Consider the following 18,522-nt stretch of genomic DNA (forward strand, 5'->3'; position numbering starts at 1 on the left):
GTTGCCTCATGAAGATTCTGAAATTGGCCACAGACAGTCAATCTTCACTTGATGTCGTTGATGAGGACTTTCCGGTCACTGCCTCTGTTATTACAAAGCGCAAACAGAAAAATTCCACGTAACAGCGGGCTCATGAGCGCACCCTGCAAGGATGGTCCGAAGATCAGACACATTTAGATGAGGGGATAAAGCCTTTTTTTCATCATGAGCATGAATTATCATGTGAGCAGTGATGTCTAAAATGGGGCCCCGAGTGTAATCATTCCCAGTGCACTACGGGCCAAAGTCTTGACGGAACTTCACAGTGAGCATACTGGCATCGTAGGCATGAAAGCGGTGGCCCGGTTTTGTTTATTTGCCTGGGTTGGATAAAGACTTAGAAGTATTAGTAAGTGTACTATCTGTCAAGACCGCCAGCTAAAACGCTGCTGCAAACATGAACTTGGCCAACGAGACCGTTCCAAAGAATACATATTGATTTTTGCAAGAGGGGCAGCGATAATTTTCTGGTTCTAATCAACGGCTATTCAAAATGGATGGAGGTACGGCATATGGGGTCTCTATGACTACAAAGCGTACATTGGATGAATTCTGGGACATTTTTGCATGCCATGGTCTGCCCGAAGAAATGGTGTCAGATAATGGGCCACAATTTCAGTTGGTGCAATTTGCAAATTTTGCCAGACAACGGTATCAAACAAGGGTATTCAGCATTTAGGAAGGATAGACAGAAAGGAAAAGGAGGCAGGGTGGCGTTGCTGGTTAAAGAGGAAATTAATGCAATTGTAACGAAGGACATTAGCCTGGATGATGTGGAATCGGTATGGGTGGAGCTGCGGAATTCCAAAGGGCAGAAAACGCTAGTGGGAGTTGTGTCTAGACCACCAAATAGTAGTAGTGAGGTTGGTGACAGCATCAAACAAGAAATAAGGGATGTGTGCAATAAAGGTACAGCAGTAATCATGGGCAACTTTAATCTACATATAGATTGGGCTAACCTAACTGGTAGCAATGCGGTGGAGGAGGATTTCCTGGAGTGTATTAGGGATGGTTTTCTCGACCAATATGTCGAGGAACCAACCAGGGAGCTGGCCATCCTAGACTGGGTGATGTACAATGAGAAGGGACTAATTAGCAATCTTGTTGTGTGAGGCCCTTTGGGGAAAAGTGACCATAATATGGTAGAATTCCTTATTAAGATGGAGAGTGACAAAGTTAATTCGGAAACTAGGGTCCTGAACTTAAGGAAAGGTAACTTCGACGGTATGAGGTGTGAATTGGCTAGAATAGACTGGCAGAGGATACTTAAGGGGTTCACGGTGGATAAGCAATGGCAAACATTTAAAGATCACATGGATGAACTTCAGCAATTGTACATCCCTGTCTGGAGTAAAAATAAAACTGGGAAGGTGGCTCAACCATGGCTAACAAGGGAAATTAAGGATAGTGTTAAAACATAAGAACATAAGAATTAGGAACAGGAGTAGGCCACCTAGCCCCTCGAGCATGCTCCGCCATTCAACAAGATCATGGCTGATCTGGCCGTGGACTCAGCTCCACTTACCCACCCGCTCCCCATAACCCTTAATTCCCTTATTGGTTAAAAATCTATCTATCTGTGACTTGAATACATTCAATGAGCTAGCTTCAACTGCTTCCTTGGGCAGAGAATTCCACAGATTCACAACCCTCTGGGAGAAGAAATTCCTTCTCAACTCGGTTTTAAATTGGCTCCCCCGTATTTTGAGGCTGTGCCCCCTAGTTCTAGTCTCCCCTACCAGTGGAAACAACCTCTCTGCCTCTATCTTGTCTATCCCTTTCATTATTTTAAATGTTTCTATAAGATCCCCCCTCATCCTTCTGAACTCTGAGTAAAGACCCAGCCTACTCAATCTATCATCATAAGGTAACCCCCTCATCTCCGGAATCAGCCGAGTGAATCATCTCTGTACCCCCTCCAAAGCCAGTATATCCTTCCTTTAGGCACGCAGTACTCCAGGTGCGGCCTTACCAATACCCTATACAGTTCCAGCAGGACCTCCTTGCTTTTGTACTCCATCCCTCTCACAATGAAGGCCAACATTCCATTCGCCTTCCTGATTACCTGCTGCACCTGCAAACTAGACTTTCCCGGCCTCGGGTGGCCTCCACCCGGCCTCAGCCATCAGCCCTGCCTGCCTCCAGCCCCCTTCTGCTCAAATCTAAAAGAGTTTCATGCACAAGGACCCCCAGGTCCCTTTGCACCTCAGCATGTTGTAATTTCTCCCCATTCAAATAATATTCTCTTTTACTGTTTTTTTTCCCCAAGGTGGATGACCTCACACTTTCCGACATTGTATTCCATCTGCCAAACCTTAGCCCATTCGCTTAACCTATCCAAATCTCTTTGCAGCCTTTCTGTGTCCTCTACACAACCCACTTTCCCACTAATCTTTGTCATCTGCAAATTTTGTTACACTACACTCTGTCCCCTCTTCCAGGTCATCTATGTATATTGTAAACAGTTGTGGTCCCAGCACCGATCCCTGTGGTACACCACTAACCACCGATTTCCAACCCGAAAAGGACCCATTTATCCCGACTCTCTGCTTTCTGTTCGCCAGCCAATTCTCTATCCATGCTAATACATTTCCTCTGACTCCGCGTACCTCTATCTTCTGCAGTAACCTTTTGTGTGGCACCTTATCGAATGCCTTTTGGAAATCTAAATACACCACATCCATCGGTACACCCCTATCCACCATGCTCGTTATATCCTTAAAGAATTCCAGTAAATTAGTTAAACATGATTTCTCCTTCATGAATCCATGTTGCGTCTGCTTGATTGCACTATTCCTATCTAGATGTCCCGCTATTTCTTCCTTAATGATAGCTTCAAGCATTTTCCCCACGACAGATGTTAAACTAACCGGCCTATAGTTACCTGCTTTTTGTCTGCCCCCTTTTTTAAACAGAGGCATTACACTAGCTGCTTTCCAATCCGTTGGTACCTCCCCAGAGTCCAGAGAATTTTGGTAGATTATAACGAATGCATCTGCTATAACTTCCGCCATCTCTTTTAATACCCTGGGATGCATTTCATCAGGACCAGGGGACTTGTCTACCTTGAGTCCCATTAGCCTGTCCAGCACTACTCCCCTAGTGATAGTGATTGTCTCAAGGTCCTCCCTTCCCACATTCCCGTGACCAACAATTTCTGGCATGGTTTTTGTGTCTTCCTCTGTGAAGACCGAAGCAAAATAATTGTTTACGGTCTCAGCCATTTCCACATTTCCCATTATTAAATCCCCCTTCTCATCTTCTAAGGGACCAACATTTACTTTCGTCACTCTTTTCCATTTTATATATCTGTAAAAGCTTTTACTATCTGTTTTTATGTTTTGCGCAAGTTTACCCTCGTAATCTATCTTTCCTTTCTTTATTGCTTTTTTAGTCATTCTTTGCTGTTGTTTAAAATTTTCCCAATCTTCTAGTTTCCCACTAACCTTGGCCACCTTATACGCATTGGTCTTTAATTTGATACTCTCCTTTATTTCCTTGGTTACCCACGGCTGGTTATCCCTTCTCTTACCGCCCTTCTTTTTCACTGGAATATATTTTTGTTGCACTCTTTGAAAGAGCTCCTTAAAAGTCCTCCACTGTGCCACCGTTTAGTCTGTGTTTCCAGTCTACTTTAGCCAACTCTGCCCTCATTCCACTGTAGTCCCCTTTGTTTAAGCATAGTACGCTCGTTTCTGACACAACTTCCTCACCCTCAATCTGTATTACAAATTCAACCATACTGTGATCACTCATTCCGAGAGGATCTTTTACTAGGAGATCGTTTATTTTTCCTGTCTCATTACACAGGACCAGATCTAAGATAGCTTGCTCCCTTGTAGGTTCTGTAACATACTGTTCTAAGAAACAATCCCATATGCATTCTATGAATTCCTCCTCCAGGCTACCCCGTGCGATTTGATTTGACCAATCGATATGTAGGTTAAAATCCCCCATGATTACTGCCGTTCCTTTTTCACATGCCTCCATTATTCCCTTGATTATTGCCCGCCCCACCGTGAAGTTATTATTTGGGGGCCTATAAACTACGCCCACCAGTGACTTTTTCCCCTTACTATCTCTAATCTCCACCCACAATGATTCAACATTTTGTTCATTAGAGCCAATATCGTCTCTCACAACTGCCCTGATATCATCCTTTATTAACAGAGCTACCCCATCTCCTTTCCCTTCTTGTCTATCTTTCCGAATCGTCAGATACCCCTGTATGTTTAATTCCCAGTCTTGGCCACCCTGCAACCATGTTTCTGTAATGGCCACCAAATCATACCCATTTGTAATGATTTGTGCCAAGGAGGAGGCATATAAATTGGCTAGAAAAAGCAACAAACCTGAGGACTGGGAGAAATTTAGAATTCAACAGAGGAGGACTAAGGGTTTAATTAAGAAGGGGAAAATAGAGTACGAGAGGAAGCTTGCAGGGAACATAAAAACTGACTGCAAAAGCTTCAATAAATATGTGAAGAGAAAAAGATTAGTAAAGACAAATGTCGGTCCCTTGCAGTTGGATTCAGGTGAATGGGGAACAAAGAAATGGCAGACCAATTGAACCAATACTTCGGTTCTGTCTTCACAAAGGAAGATACAAATAACATTCCAAATGTACTAAAGAACAGTGGGTCTCGTGAGAATGAGGAACTGAAAGATGTTCTTATTTGGCGGGAAATTGTGTTAGGGAAATTGATGGGATTAAAGGTCGATAAATCCCAGGGTCCTGATAGTCTGCATCCCAGAGTACTTAAGGAAGTAGCCCTAGAAATAGTGGATGCATTGGTGATGATTTTCCAACAATCTATCGACTCTGAATCAGTTCCTACCGACTGGAGGGTAGCTAATGTAACGCCACTTTTTAAAAATGGAGGGAGAGAGAAAACATGTAATTATAGACCGGTTAGCCTGACATCAGTAGTGGGGAAAATGTTGGAATCTATCATTAAGGATGAAATAGCAGCCCATTTGGAAAGCAGTGACAGGATCGGACCGAGTCAGCATGGATTTATGAAAGGGAAATCATGCTTGACGAATCTTCTGGAATTTTTTGAGGATGTAACTAGTAGAATGGACAAGGGAGAACCAGTGGATGTGGTGCATTTGGACTTTCAGCAGGCTTTTGACAAGGTCCCGCACAAGAGATTGGTGTACAAAATCAAAGCGCGTGGTATTGGGGGTAATGTACTGACGTGGATAGAGAACTGGTTAGCAGACAGGAAGCAGAGAGTCAGGATAAACGGGTCCTTTTCAGAATGGCAGGCAGTGACTAGTGGAGTGCCGCAGGGCTCAGTGCTGGGACCCCAGCTCTTTACAATATACATTAACGATTTGGATGAAGGAATAGAGTGTAGTATCTCCAAGTTTGCGGATGACACTAAACTGGGTGGCAGTGTGAGCTGTGAGGAGGATGCTAAGAGGCTGCAGGGTGATTTGGACAGATTAGGTGAGTGGGCAAATACATGGCAGATGCAGTATAATGTGGATAAATGTGAGGTTATCCATTTTGGGGGCAAAAACACGAAGGCAGAATATTATCTGAATGGCGGCAGACTCGAAAAAGGGGAGGTGCAACGAGACCTGGGTGTCATGGTTCATCAGTCACTGAAAGTGGGCACGCAGGTACAGCAGGCGGTAAAGAAGGCAAATGGTATGTTGGCTTTCATAGCTAGGGGGTTTGAATATAGGAGCAAGGCCCTGCAGTTGTACAGGGCCTTAGTGAGGCCTCACGTGGAATATCGTGTTGAGTTTTGGTCTCCTCGTCTGAGGAAGGACGTTCTTGCTATTGAGGGAGTGCAGCGAAGGTTCACCAGACTGATTCCCGGGATGGTTGAGCTGTCATATGAGGAGAGACTGGATCAACTTGGCCTTTATTCACTGGCGTTAAGAAGGATGAGAAGGGATTTCATAGAAACATATAAGATTCTGACGGGACTGGACAGGTTAGATGTGGGAAGAATGTTCTCGATGTTGGAGAAGTCCAGAACCAGGGGACATTGTCTTAGGATAAGGGGTAGGCCATTTAGGACTGAGATGAGGAGAAACTTCTTCACTCTGAGTCGTTGACCTGTGGAATTCCCTGCCACAGAGGATTGTTGATGCCAGTTCATTGCATATATTCAAGAGGGAGTTAGATATGGCCCTTACAGTTAAGGGGATCAAGGGGTATGGAGAGAAAGCAGGAAAGGGGTACTGAAGGAATGATCAGCCAAGATCTTATTGAATGGCGGTGCAGGCTCGAAGGGCCGAATGGCCTACTCCTGCACCATTTTCTATGTTTCTAAACACACGTTGGTATCATCCTACTTCAAATGGTGCAGCTGAAAGATCGGTCAGGATTGTCAAGGAGGCTTTGCGGAAACAAGTTCTACAGACTGGATCCTCAGTGAGCATGAAGCACAAGTTAGCAAATTTTCTTTTCAAATGCAGAACTACGTTTCATTTAACAACAGGGTACACACCCGCTGAATTATTGATGAAGCGTAGGCTGAGCACGCGTCTCAGTTTCTTGCAACCGATCTTGCCGGATAAGGTAGAGAAGGCACAATTGGTGCAGAAACATCATTATCATTCCGGTCCTAAAGAGCGGTGCTTTCAGAAGGGTGATCAGGTCTTCGTCTGTCAAAGGGCAAGTCCACGCAAATGGGACATTGGTACAATTATTCGGGTATGTCGCACCAAGCAGTACTGAGTCAAAATTGGCGAAAACAGCAGGAAGATTCAGGTGGATCAAATGTTTCTAGCGAGTGATGCACACGAGTAGATAATTATGAGCCTGACTTGGACGATCAGTGTGAGTTGGCAGATCCATGTACTTCAACGGACACAACGTCCGTATCCCCACCAACTCAGATGCAGCCGATTGAAGGCGGTTCTGTGGGTATGGGACAGTCTCGCGGCAACTCTATTGCTGGGGGTGGGGGAAGAGAAAGAGGTGGAGTTGGGGTTCAGCTGAGAAGATCAACGAGGAAACGCAAACCAACTAGACAGGATATTGATAACTGGGAATATCAAGATCTTCTAACACTATGTAAGGGTTCCAAGGTCGAGGTCAGGAATCCTGGGCTACCCGCCCTGAAAACAGAAATTCCCTAAAACAGTCTCCGGAGTCAAATAAGACTATAGAAAATGGGCATGGTCAGCCAACTGCAAAGAAATGGAGGTCGGAGCAGGAGGAAGCTAAAAGCTTACAACAAAATACTCCGGCTCAGCAGTCGAATTTGTAAAATTGTAATCATGATAAGTAATCTTTTGAAATATTGTATAAATACCTTGTATCTAAAAAGGGAGAACAGGTTTGTTGAGTTGTGAGTGGCTTAGCCAGTCCGTGATGTTCACAAGACTCCATAAAACCCCAGCCAGCTAGGCTCTGGGGATCTACGTTGAGGCTGGTGAGCCTGGTGGATGAACTGGTAATGTGTAGTGTGATTGTTAAACCTTTGCTAATAAACCAACTAGTTCTGAACAGCAATGTGTTGCTGTGAATTCTTAAGCGAAGAATCCATGAAGCAAATACATTACATCCATGAAAGGAAACATTTTATTAGCTAATAATTCATCAACACATTGCCAGAGAGGGTGATCAAGTCTTGGGGACTGACAGCTTTAAGAAATAGCTAGACACTGTAATGGGAACGTATTCGGTTTGGTATTTTGAATAGAATGAGGAAATGGAATGAAGGCCTTTCTACCGTATGATTTTGAGGCTATGATATGGCTTTACATTTCACTAGCCGTATCACATTGAAAATATTGTGTTCAATTCTACTTACTATACCACAAATAATATAGACATTTGCAAGGACTCTGAGCAGAGTAATCTAACAGGAGAACTGAAGATGGGCAGCAATGGTCAAACGTTATTTTCTTGTCCTTCATTTTCTTATGTTTCATATGAAACACAGATCTGATCCAGTATGATACTCTACAGAATGCATTAGTCCTAGCCATTCCTTTACTAAGTGAGTTTTTGCATGAATCAGACTTTTGTTGGTGCATTGAAGTTGATCTGTGATTATTATTCCTATCCTCTGCTTCTGCCTTAAAGTGAAGTTCTTCTGGAAAATAAAAAAAATTCTAAAAAAGGTACAAGTACCATGCAAACTCAAACGTTATTTCCTTGCAATGTTTGAGTCTCATCCACAAATGGACTAGTATAAATTACACTTTTTTAATAATTGCCAAATGAGTTATTGTTTGACACAGGAAGTCCCAGATCCCTTCAGGTACAGGTGGAGTGATCGAAATCCGGAGTTTCAGAATGTTCCGGAATCTGGACAGCGGGTCGATCCGTGGCAGGGGTCGACCGGAATCCGGAAAATGTTCTGAAATCCGGACCCGCTGCCGCAGGACCTCGGCCGCCTGACCACCCCCCACGCCCCCCAACCTCCCCCAGCCTCCTGACCTCTCTCTTTCCTCCGCGCCCCCTCCCCTCCCCTCCCTACCTCAGCCCTGGCATTTCCAGATTCAGGACGTCGGAACAACAATCCAGAGATACCCAAACCTCGACCCAGGGGTTTCCGGATTCGGGACATCAGGAAGATGTTCCGAAATCTGGAATGGCTTCGGTCCCGAGGTTTCTGGATTTCGGACGCTCTACCTGTACAATTCCTCAAGTTCATACACTCCTAGGTAATAAATTCCACATACTTGTAAGGAGTAAACTACAATATGAACCTCCCTAACATTCAAGCTTGGGCCACTTGAAAGCAAACAGGTTACCATAAGATTTCAATATTGGTTCAGGACATTAAAAAATTTGATCAAAGCAGTTTTTATTTTTCCCCAGAACATTTTGTTGAAAGTATTTTCCAAATCAGAAAAAAGATATACAAAACTAGTCCTGCCAGTGGAAAAACAGGATCTTGGCAGTGCAAAGCAGAGGTTAATGCTAGTTATAAACAAAATGCATTGTTCAGTCGATCTCTACTACATTCAAAAATCTCCGAATCAGATCATACTTCAAATATGATTTTGAATGAGTTAAGTACTTTAAAAACATATTGCGTAGCTGTTAGTTTTGACTTCACAAAATCATCATTAAGTAGTAACACAATGATTTCTACTTTACATGTTATAAATAAATCTGTAAAACAGATATAAGCTGGGTGCTTATTGTGGAATTATGCATCCAGACCAAATTAGTCCAGTATATCCAACTTGTTCTGTGATCAAGTCTGCTCCTCAGCGCTAATCATTGTGGCAGCTTTTCCCTGTGCTGAAATGCTCTCCTTGACTCAGCATTAATAACTGAATACTGTACATTGGAGAAATAATATCGGTGTTCATGTACCAATTGTTAATATTGATATATCAATTGGGGAAAATACAAAAAAGAGACGATTTAATGTACAAAACTATCAAAGTAGAGGGGATCTCCAATGCCATTGCTCATGGTGAATAAGAAGTTATGATGTTTTAAGGAGTGAATTGCCTGAATAGGGGAGAGGTGTACAGCAGCTGGAAAGAAATTAATGAGAGATGTATTCAGCGACAGTGATGTTGATGTTTTTTGATTGGTTCTTGAGATTTTTTGTGTGATGCTGTCCAGTCAAACAATGAGATATGTATTACTTTTAATGTATATTGGTTTGGGTGGACACAGTTTGTCCAGTTTACTCGACTGCTCAAATAAACTGCATCAACTGTAAGTATATTTAATTTTTTTGAATATTATCTCGAATATGCAGTAATAGATTTTCAATATTTTTGTAATAACCATAATTCACCAGGAGTTAGTTTTAGATGCAACCAAGTTGAATAAAATGACAGACATCAGCCTAGATTTTCCAATCAGGGTCATTTTAATTCCCATGTTATACATTTATTTTAAACGGGTCAACACCAAATGGAAAATATAGTTCATAGTTATGTTAGACTACAACAAATGTGTATCTACTGTGCATTCAACTGGATTTTAACAAGCTAACTTTGTTGACGACAAAAATACTCAATTATTTGGAATGAGTAGGATCCACAACAGGACACATGATTAATAGAGGATAGGCTTGATGAGCTAATTCGACTTCTCGTGTTAATTACTTATAAAGAAAACGTAAGGATCAAAATATTTCAGTACTCACCACATGCAGAGCTGCCATAAAATTCCCAGCGAAGGGCTGGATCATCCTCACTACGGCCCCTCAGATCAGTAAAGTATTCTACAAAAACACAATTGAAAATAAATAATTTATGCATTTTTATTAAGAAGGCACTCCTGTGCCTAATAAATGACCAAGATCAGGAATTCACCATGTCAACAACATTAGGTCCCATGGGGGTGAAATTCTACGGTAACATATCAGCTGCCCATTATACATTCCCCCCCCCCCCGCCCCCACACCAGTTTTCCTTTCCACTTCTCCAATGCCAACGCTTGAAATAAAGAACTTGCATTTATATAGCACCATTCACAGCCTTCTAATGTGCTTCACTTTAAGTACTTTTGAAGTGTAACCACTGTTATGTAGGCAAACATGGCTGCCAATTTTCACACAGCAATGTCCCACAAACAGCACTGACATAAATGACCAGATAATCTGTTTACATGATGTTGGTTGAGGAATAAATGATGACCGAGAGAACGGAAAAACTCTCCCCCTCTTTTACAATTAGTGCTATAACATCATTTACTGCCACCCGAGGGCCTCAGTTTACTGTCTCCTCTGTTAGACAGCACCTCTGACAGTGCAGCACTTACTCATTATTGCAGTGAAGTGTCAGCCTAGATTAGGCATTCAAATCCCTGAAATGGGGCTTGAACCCACAATTTTCATCTTGGAAGCGAGAGTGCTACCAGTGTGCCGGACTAATATCTTGCATTAAAGTGACCCGTGAAACACGATTCTTTTACTTCTGACATGACTACACACTTCCAGAGGCTCGGATTAGGCCTGTATCTCTGCTGGCTTCAAATGAACTGTGGTCTTCATGCAATACTGTGCAAGGCACAGTTCCAATTTATTTCAAGATATCCCATAACTACATTTCTCTTAACTGCATAGGATTTACAACTGTTTGACCACACAAATGTAGCTGCCGAATAAACAATGAAACAATTCCACTGAATGCTTACAGTTGAACATATTAGTTCCAAACACCTGTAATCAACTGAGACAGGACTCCACCCAAGGACAACGGCAGCAAATGATCCACGCAAGTTACTGGTTTGGCGTACCAAACTGCAACGTATATTCTCTGGAAACTGCAGAAATAGTAAGCAGTAACCAATTTTAATTTTGTGAATGGCATGAATGAGAGAAACAATCCAATAAATAATCTGTCATACAGAAAAATAGTTAATATTTGCCACACAGCCCTACAGCTGACTGAGACCAGCTAACTCAGCACAGACGAGGATTCAAATCTGAGAACTTGTCTGTATGGCTCAGTACCTTTATTGGAATAGTGTTGGGAAATCTATGAAGGTTTTATGTTTACATTTTTTAGAATCAAAGTATGAGCTAAATTCTAGAGTCTCATAATTTCTTCTTTGCGCTGCTATTGTCAGCAACTCAAGCATGACACCTGTTAGGCTGAAATAACACTAGTCATTGAACTAGACAAGTAAACTCATGGCCAAAGGGAATTCTGCCACCTACTCAAGCTAAAAAGAAAAAAAACTATAAATGCTAGAAATTGGAAATAAAACAGTAAATAAACAGCAAATCCATTAGTAACTGAAAAGAGAAAAGATGGGTTAACATTTAGGTTGGAGACTCTTGTGTACAAATTGGACCTCCCTTTACGGGTATAAAACAGGCACATCGAGGCCCAATTTCGGGTACCATCGCCCTGCGCCACAGGACACCTGAAAAACATCTGACCCAAAATTCCTGGCGGGGATATGCAAAGGAGAGGCCCTCAGATATTAGGATATCTCGCAAAACTTTGATTGCTATGAGTGAGACATTTGTCTGGCCTGCCCCACTCAGGTGCCTTATGCAGCCGCTGCAGTGGCCATCAACTAAAAGATAAGGTTAAGAGAAATTATTATTTTTCTTAAAACCTTCCTGTGGTGCCAGGAGCAGGAGACCTCCCCTAACAACACAGTAATTGCAATCACCCTCTCTCACCTCCCTCCCCCAGTATTAGCTACAGTCGGACATTCATACTCAAATGCACAAACTGCCTGTGGAGGCGCAACAGGCATCAGCAGCTCGCACATAACATTTCAGGCTGGCCTCAGGCCTTTTAGTTGGGGTGCAGTCTGGGCTCACAGGTCCAGATGAATTTCTATCCCCCTTTGTCTGAAGCAGTTGACCTATCCTCTTGATAGATGCTGATAAACCTACTGTATATTTCCAATATTTTCCGTCCTTCATCTCTAAGATTGAAGATGAACATAAACTTACTCAGTCATGTGAAGGAGAGAAGAGGGAAAGATGGAAAAAAATGTATTGCATGATTCTAGCTACTGTGACATTAACATAGAAACATAGAAAATAGGTGCAGGAGTAGGCCATTTGGCCCTTCGAGCCTGCACCGCCATTCAATCAGATCATGGCTGATCATTCACCTCAGTACCCCTTTCCTGCTTTCTCTCCATACCCCTTGATCCCCTTAGCCATAAGGGCCATATCTAACTCCCTCTTGAATATATCCAATGAACTGACATCAACAACTCTCTGCGGCAGGGAATTCCACAGGTTAACAACTCTCTGAGTAAAGAAGTTTCTCATCTCAGTCCTAAATGGCCTACCCCTTACCCTAAGACTATATCCCCTGGTTCTGGACTTCCCCCAACATCAGGAACATTCTTCCCGCATCTAACTTGTCCAGTCCCGTCAGAATCTTATACGTTTCTATGAGATCCCCTCTCATCCTTCTAAACTCCAATGAATAAAGGCCCAGTTGATCCAGTCTCTCCTCATATGTCAGTCCAGCCATCCCTGGAATCAGTCTGGTGAATCTTTGCTGCACTCCCTCAATAGCAAGAACGTGCTTCCTCAGATTAGGAGATCAAAACTGAACACAATATTCCAGGTGAGGCCTCACCAAGGCCCTGTACAACTGCAGTAAGACCTCCCTGCTCCTATACTCAAATCTCCTAGCTTTGAAGGTCAACATACCATTTGCCTTCTTCACCGCCTGCCGTACCTGCATGCCAACTTTCAATGACTGATGAACCATGACACCCAGGTCTCGTTGCACCTCCCTTTTCCTAATCTGCCGCCATTCAGATAATATTCTGCCTTCGTGTTTTTGCCCCCAAAATGGATAACCTCACAATTATCCACATTATACTGCATCTGCCATGCATTTGCCCACTCACCTAACCTGTCCAAGTCACCCTACAGCCTCTTAGCGTCCCCCTCACATCTCACACCGCCACCCAGTTTAGTGTCATCTGCAAACTTGGAGATATTACACTCAATTCCTTCATCTAAATCATGAATGTATATTGTGAAGAGCTGGGGTCCCAGCACCGAGCTCTGCGGCATTCCACTAGTCACTGCCTACTATTGTGAAAAGGACCCGTTTATTCCGACTCTCTGTTTCCTGTCTGCCAACCAGCTCTCTATCCACGTCAGTACATTACCCCCAATACCATGCACTTTGATTTTGCACAGCAATCTCTTGTGCGGGACCTTGTCAAAAGCCTTTTGAAAGTCCAAATACACCACATCCACTGGTTCTCCTTTGTCCATTCTGCTAGTTACATCCTCAAAAAATTCCAGAAGATTCGTCAAGCATGATTTCCCTTTCATAAATCCATGCTGACTTGGTCCGATCCTGTCACTGCTTTCCAAATGCGCTGCTATTTCATCCTTAATGATTGATTCCAACATTTTCCCCATTACTGATGTCAGGCTAACCGGTCTATAATTACCCGTTTTCTCTCTCCCTCCTTTTTAAAAAAGTGGTGTTATATTAGCTACCCCCCAGTCCATAGGAACTGATCCAGAGTCGATAGACTGTTGGAAAATGATCACCAGTGCATCCTTTATTTCTAGGGCCACTTCCTTAAGTACTCTGGGATGCAGACTATCAGGCCTCAGGGATTTATCGGCCTTCAATCCCATCAATTTCCCGAACACAATTTCCCGCCCAATAAGGATATCGTTCAGTTCCTCCTTCTAACTAGACCCACTGTCCCCTAGTACATTCGGAAGGTTATTTGTATCTTCCTTCATGAAGACAGAACCGAAGTATTTGTTCAATTGGTCTGCTATTTCTTTGTTCCGCATTATAAATTCACCTGAATCCGACTGCAAGGAACCTACATTTGTCTTCACATATTTATAGAAGCTTTTGCAGTCAGTTTTTATGTTCCCTGCAAGCTTCCTCTCGTACTCTATTTTCCTCCTCTTAATTAAACCGTTAGTCCTCCTCTGTTGAATTCTAAATTTCTCCCAGTCCTCAGATTTGTTACTTTTTCTAGCCAATTTATATGCCTCTTCCTTGATTTTAACACTATCCTTAATTTCCCTTGTTAGCCACGGTTGAGCCACCTTCCCTGTTTTATTTTTACTCCAGACAGGGATGTACAATTGCTGAAGTTCATCCATGTGATCTTTAAATGTTTGCCATTGCTTATCCATCATCAACCGTTTAAGTATCCTTTGCCAGTCTATTCTAGCCAATTCATGCCTCATACTGTCGAAGTTACCTTTCCTTAAGTTCAGGACCCTAGTTTCCAAATTAACTGTCATTCTCCACTTTTTAAAGAATTCTACCATATTATGGTCACTCTTCCCCAAGGGGCCTCGCACAACAAGATTGTTAATTAGTCCCTTCTCATTACACATCACCCAGTCTAGGACGGCCAGCTCTCTAGTTGGTTCCTCAACATATTGGTCTAGAAAACCATCTCTAATACACTCCAGGAAATCCTCCTCAACCGCATTGCTACCAGTTTGGCTAGCCAAAGCAATATGTAGATTAAAGTCGCCCATGATAACAGCTGTACCGTTATTGCATGCATCCCTTATCTCTTGTTTGATGCTGTCCCCAACCTCACTACTACTGTTTGGTGATCTGTACACAACTCCCACTAGTGTTTTCTGCCCTTTGGTATTCCGCAGCTCCACCCATACCGATACCACATCATCCAGGCTAATGTCTTTCCTTATAATTGCATTAATTTCCTGTTTAACCAGCAACGCCACTCGCCTCCTTTTCCTCTCTGTCTATCCTTCCTAAATGTTGAATACCCCTGGATGTTGAGTTCCCAGCCTTGGTCACCCTGGAGCCATGTCTCCGTGATGCCAATTACATCATATCCGTTAACTGCTGTTTGCGCAGTTAATTCGTCCACCTTATTCCGGATAATCCTCGCATTGAGGCACAGAGCCTTCAGACCTGTCTTTTTAACACACTTTGCCCCTTTAGAATTTTGCTGTAATGTGGCCCTTTTTGTTTTTTGCCTTGGGTTTCTCTGCCCTCCACTTTTACTATTCTCCTTTCTATCTTTTGCTTCTGCCTCCATTTTATTTCCCTCTGTCTCCCTGCATAGGTTCCCATCCCCCTGCCATGTTAGTTTAACTCCTCCCCAACAGCACGAGCAAACACCCCCCCTAGGACACTAAAGCCTGGGTCAGTGCATTGCTCATGTTTCTACTGCAGACATTTACACCAAATATACCAATAAACAGTGAATTGTTGCCAATATCCAGGTGATATATTTTGAATTGGGGAAGTTGTGTAACTTCCACAAAATGGTTAGCATATACTAAATATTCAAGTGTATACAGATGAAAGAAAAAAAAACACATCTATCTTCTGCTACAGCATCTATGAAACTATTTTCATATCATAAATGATCTGAGATACTCTTCTATTGTTCATTTAGCATAAAGTCCTAAAAGCCCTTGCAAAACTAAAACCAATGGAGTTATATCTAACACAAAGGACAATGGCTGTTGGAGACCAATCATCATAGCCCCAAGATATTAATGCAAGGGAGTTCCTTGGAACCAACCACCTTTAACACCTTCACCAATAACCTTCCCTATGTTGTAAGGGCAAGAGTAGGGCTGGTCACTGATGATTCCTCAGTGTTCAGCTCCATTCACAACTCCTCCAATAATGAAGCACCCCATGCCAGCCTGTAGCAGGAGCTAGATAACACTCAGGCTTGGGTTTTTCCTGCTTGAAGCAGACACATGCAGGATGTTTCTTCCAATCAACATGGCATACAAGCCACCTTTTGCTTTTCTGTTTGTAGTTTTATATTTGATTGACAGTTCTATAGTCCGAAACTGATAGAATCTGGAGAGAAACCTGGAAAGTAAGCTTTCCTTAATTCTAAAGATCAGTTCAGTTCCTGTAGTTCTATCAAATGTACAGGTCACTGCAAGCTCTTAAGTAAAAGCACGTCGACAAATCTTTATTTTGCTTTGGAAAAAAAAACTTTTAAAGTAATGAGGACAGTTAAAGACTGTGCTATTATTTTTTAAATTAGCTTTTGTATGATTTGTAACCAGATTTGTAGTTTTTAGCCTGAGCTAAATGGTCTAGCTGAATTATTTTTTCCATCAGTTTAGAGACGTTCGGAGCACATAGTGAGTAGGTCATATTATTTGCAGGGCATACCTTTACCTGCTAGTGCCGCAAAAGTGCCACAGTTACGTTAATTGCATTTTCTTTGAATTAATCTCAATTATTAACTATTACAGTATATAAAAAGATCATTGTTGATTTTACATGAAGAAAAGAAAAAGAATAAACTTGCATTTTCATTACACCCTACACATCCTCAGGACATCAAAATGCTTCAATCAAGTACTTTTAAAGTGTAGTCACTGTTAAGTTGCAGCAGCTAATTTGTGCACAGCAAAGTCCCATAAACAACAATGAAATAAATGGTTAGTTAACCTATTTTGATGGTGTTATTTGAGGGATAAATGCTAGCCAGGATACCATGGAGAAGTTCCCTGTTCTTCCTTGAATACTGCCATGGGATCTTTTACATTATTGGGACAAGATAAATCTTCATTTAGAAAGACAGATTAATCAAGGAGAGTCAGCATTGATATGTTAAAGGAAGGTCGTGTCTCATTAACTTGATCGAATTTTTAAGATGAGGTAACAAGGAGGGTCGATGAGGGCAAAGCTTCGATGTAGAGTTTATGGATTTTAGCAAGGCTTTTGATAAGGTCCCACATGGCAGACTGGTCATGAAAATAAAATTTGATTGGCATCCAAGGCAAAGCATCAAGTTGGATCCAAAATTGGCTTAGAGGCAGGAAGCAAAGGTTAGCGGTTGATGGGTGCTTTTGTGACTGGATGGCTGTGGGGTTCCGCAGGGCTCAGTGATGGGTCCCTTACTTTTGTGGTATATATTAATGACTTGGACTTAAATGTTGGGGCTATGATTAAGAAGTTTGCAGATGAAACTAAAATAGGCTGTGTAGTTGATAATGAAGAAGAAAGCTGAAGACTGCAGGAAGATATCAAGGTACTGGTCAGGTGGGCAGAACAGTGGCAAATGGAATTCAATCCAACTAAGTGTGAGGTAATGCATCTGGGGAGGTCTAACAAGGCAAGGGAATACACATTAAATGGTACGACACTGAAAAGTGTAGAGGAACAAAGGTACCTTGGAGTGCATGTCTACAGATCCCTGAAGATAGCAGGCCAGGTAGATAAGGTGGTTAAGAAGGCATATGGAATACTTGCCTTTATTAGTCGAGGCATGGAATACAAGAGCAAGGAAGTTATGCTTGAACTGTATAAAACACAGGTTAAGCCACAGCTGGAGTACTGCGTGCAGTTCTGGTCATCACATTACAGGAAAGATGTGATTGCACTGGAAAGGATGCAAAGAAGATTTACAAGAATGTTGCCTGGACTGGAGAATTTTGGCTATGTGGAAAGACTGGAGATGCTGGGTCTGTTTTCTTTGGAACAGAGGAGGCTAAAAGGAGACCTGATTGAGGTGTATAAAATTATGAGGAAGTCTGGATAGAGTGGAAAGGAAGAACCTTGGCAGAGGGGTCAACAACCAGCGGGCATAGACTTAAAGTAATTGGGGGGAGGTTTACAGGGGATATGAGGGGAAATTTCTTCACCCAGAGGATGGTGGAGGTCTGGAAGGATGGTAGAGGCAGAAACCCTCACCATATTTAAAAAATACTTGGATGTTCACTTGAAATGCCGTAACTTACAGGGCTACGGACCAAGAGCTGGAAAGTGGGATTAGGCTGGGTAGCTCTTTGTCGGTCGGCGCAGACACAATGGGCCAAAATGGCCTCCTTCCGTGCTGTAAATTTCTTTGATTCTATGATCCACTTGAACAAGCAGATGGGACCTCAGTTTAATGTCTCATCTGAAAGACAGCATCTCTGACAATGTAGCACTTTCTCCATACTGTACTGAAGGCAGGAATTTTGCCAACTTGGGTGGGTCCGGTGCAGGTGGTCGGCATGGGGTGACAAGACTCCGCTGCTGAAAATTACTTTCCCTTAATAGGGCCTATTACACCCACCCTGCACGTTTCCTGGCCCAATTAAATGATACGGGTCTGGTGAT

At 42.6% G+C, this 18,522-nt stretch overlaps 1 protein-coding gene across 9 annotated transcripts in view; it reads right to left on the reverse strand.

Annotated features, from left to right (window-relative positions):
- LOC139265520 (BCL-6 corepressor-like protein 1) overlaps positions 1-18,522 on the reverse strand; it is a 342,936-nt gene that overhangs the window by 10,868 nt on the left and 313,546 nt on the right. For all 9 annotated transcript variants that reach the window (XM_070882537.1, XM_070882538.1, XM_070882542.1 and 6 more), the window contains one exon: positions 10,131-10,208. In XM_070882537.1, the coding sequence (XP_070738638.1) occupies positions 10,131-10,208 (78 nt within the window). The remainder of the gene's footprint in view (positions 1-10,130; positions 10,209-18,522) is intronic.

Source organism: Pristiophorus japonicus, chromosome 6 (genome assembly GCF_044704955.1).
Source record: "Pristiophorus japonicus isolate sPriJap1 chromosome 6, sPriJap1.hap1, whole genome shotgun sequence".
NCBI lineage: Eukaryota > Metazoa > Chordata > Chondrichthyes > Pristiophoridae > Pristiophorus > Pristiophorus japonicus.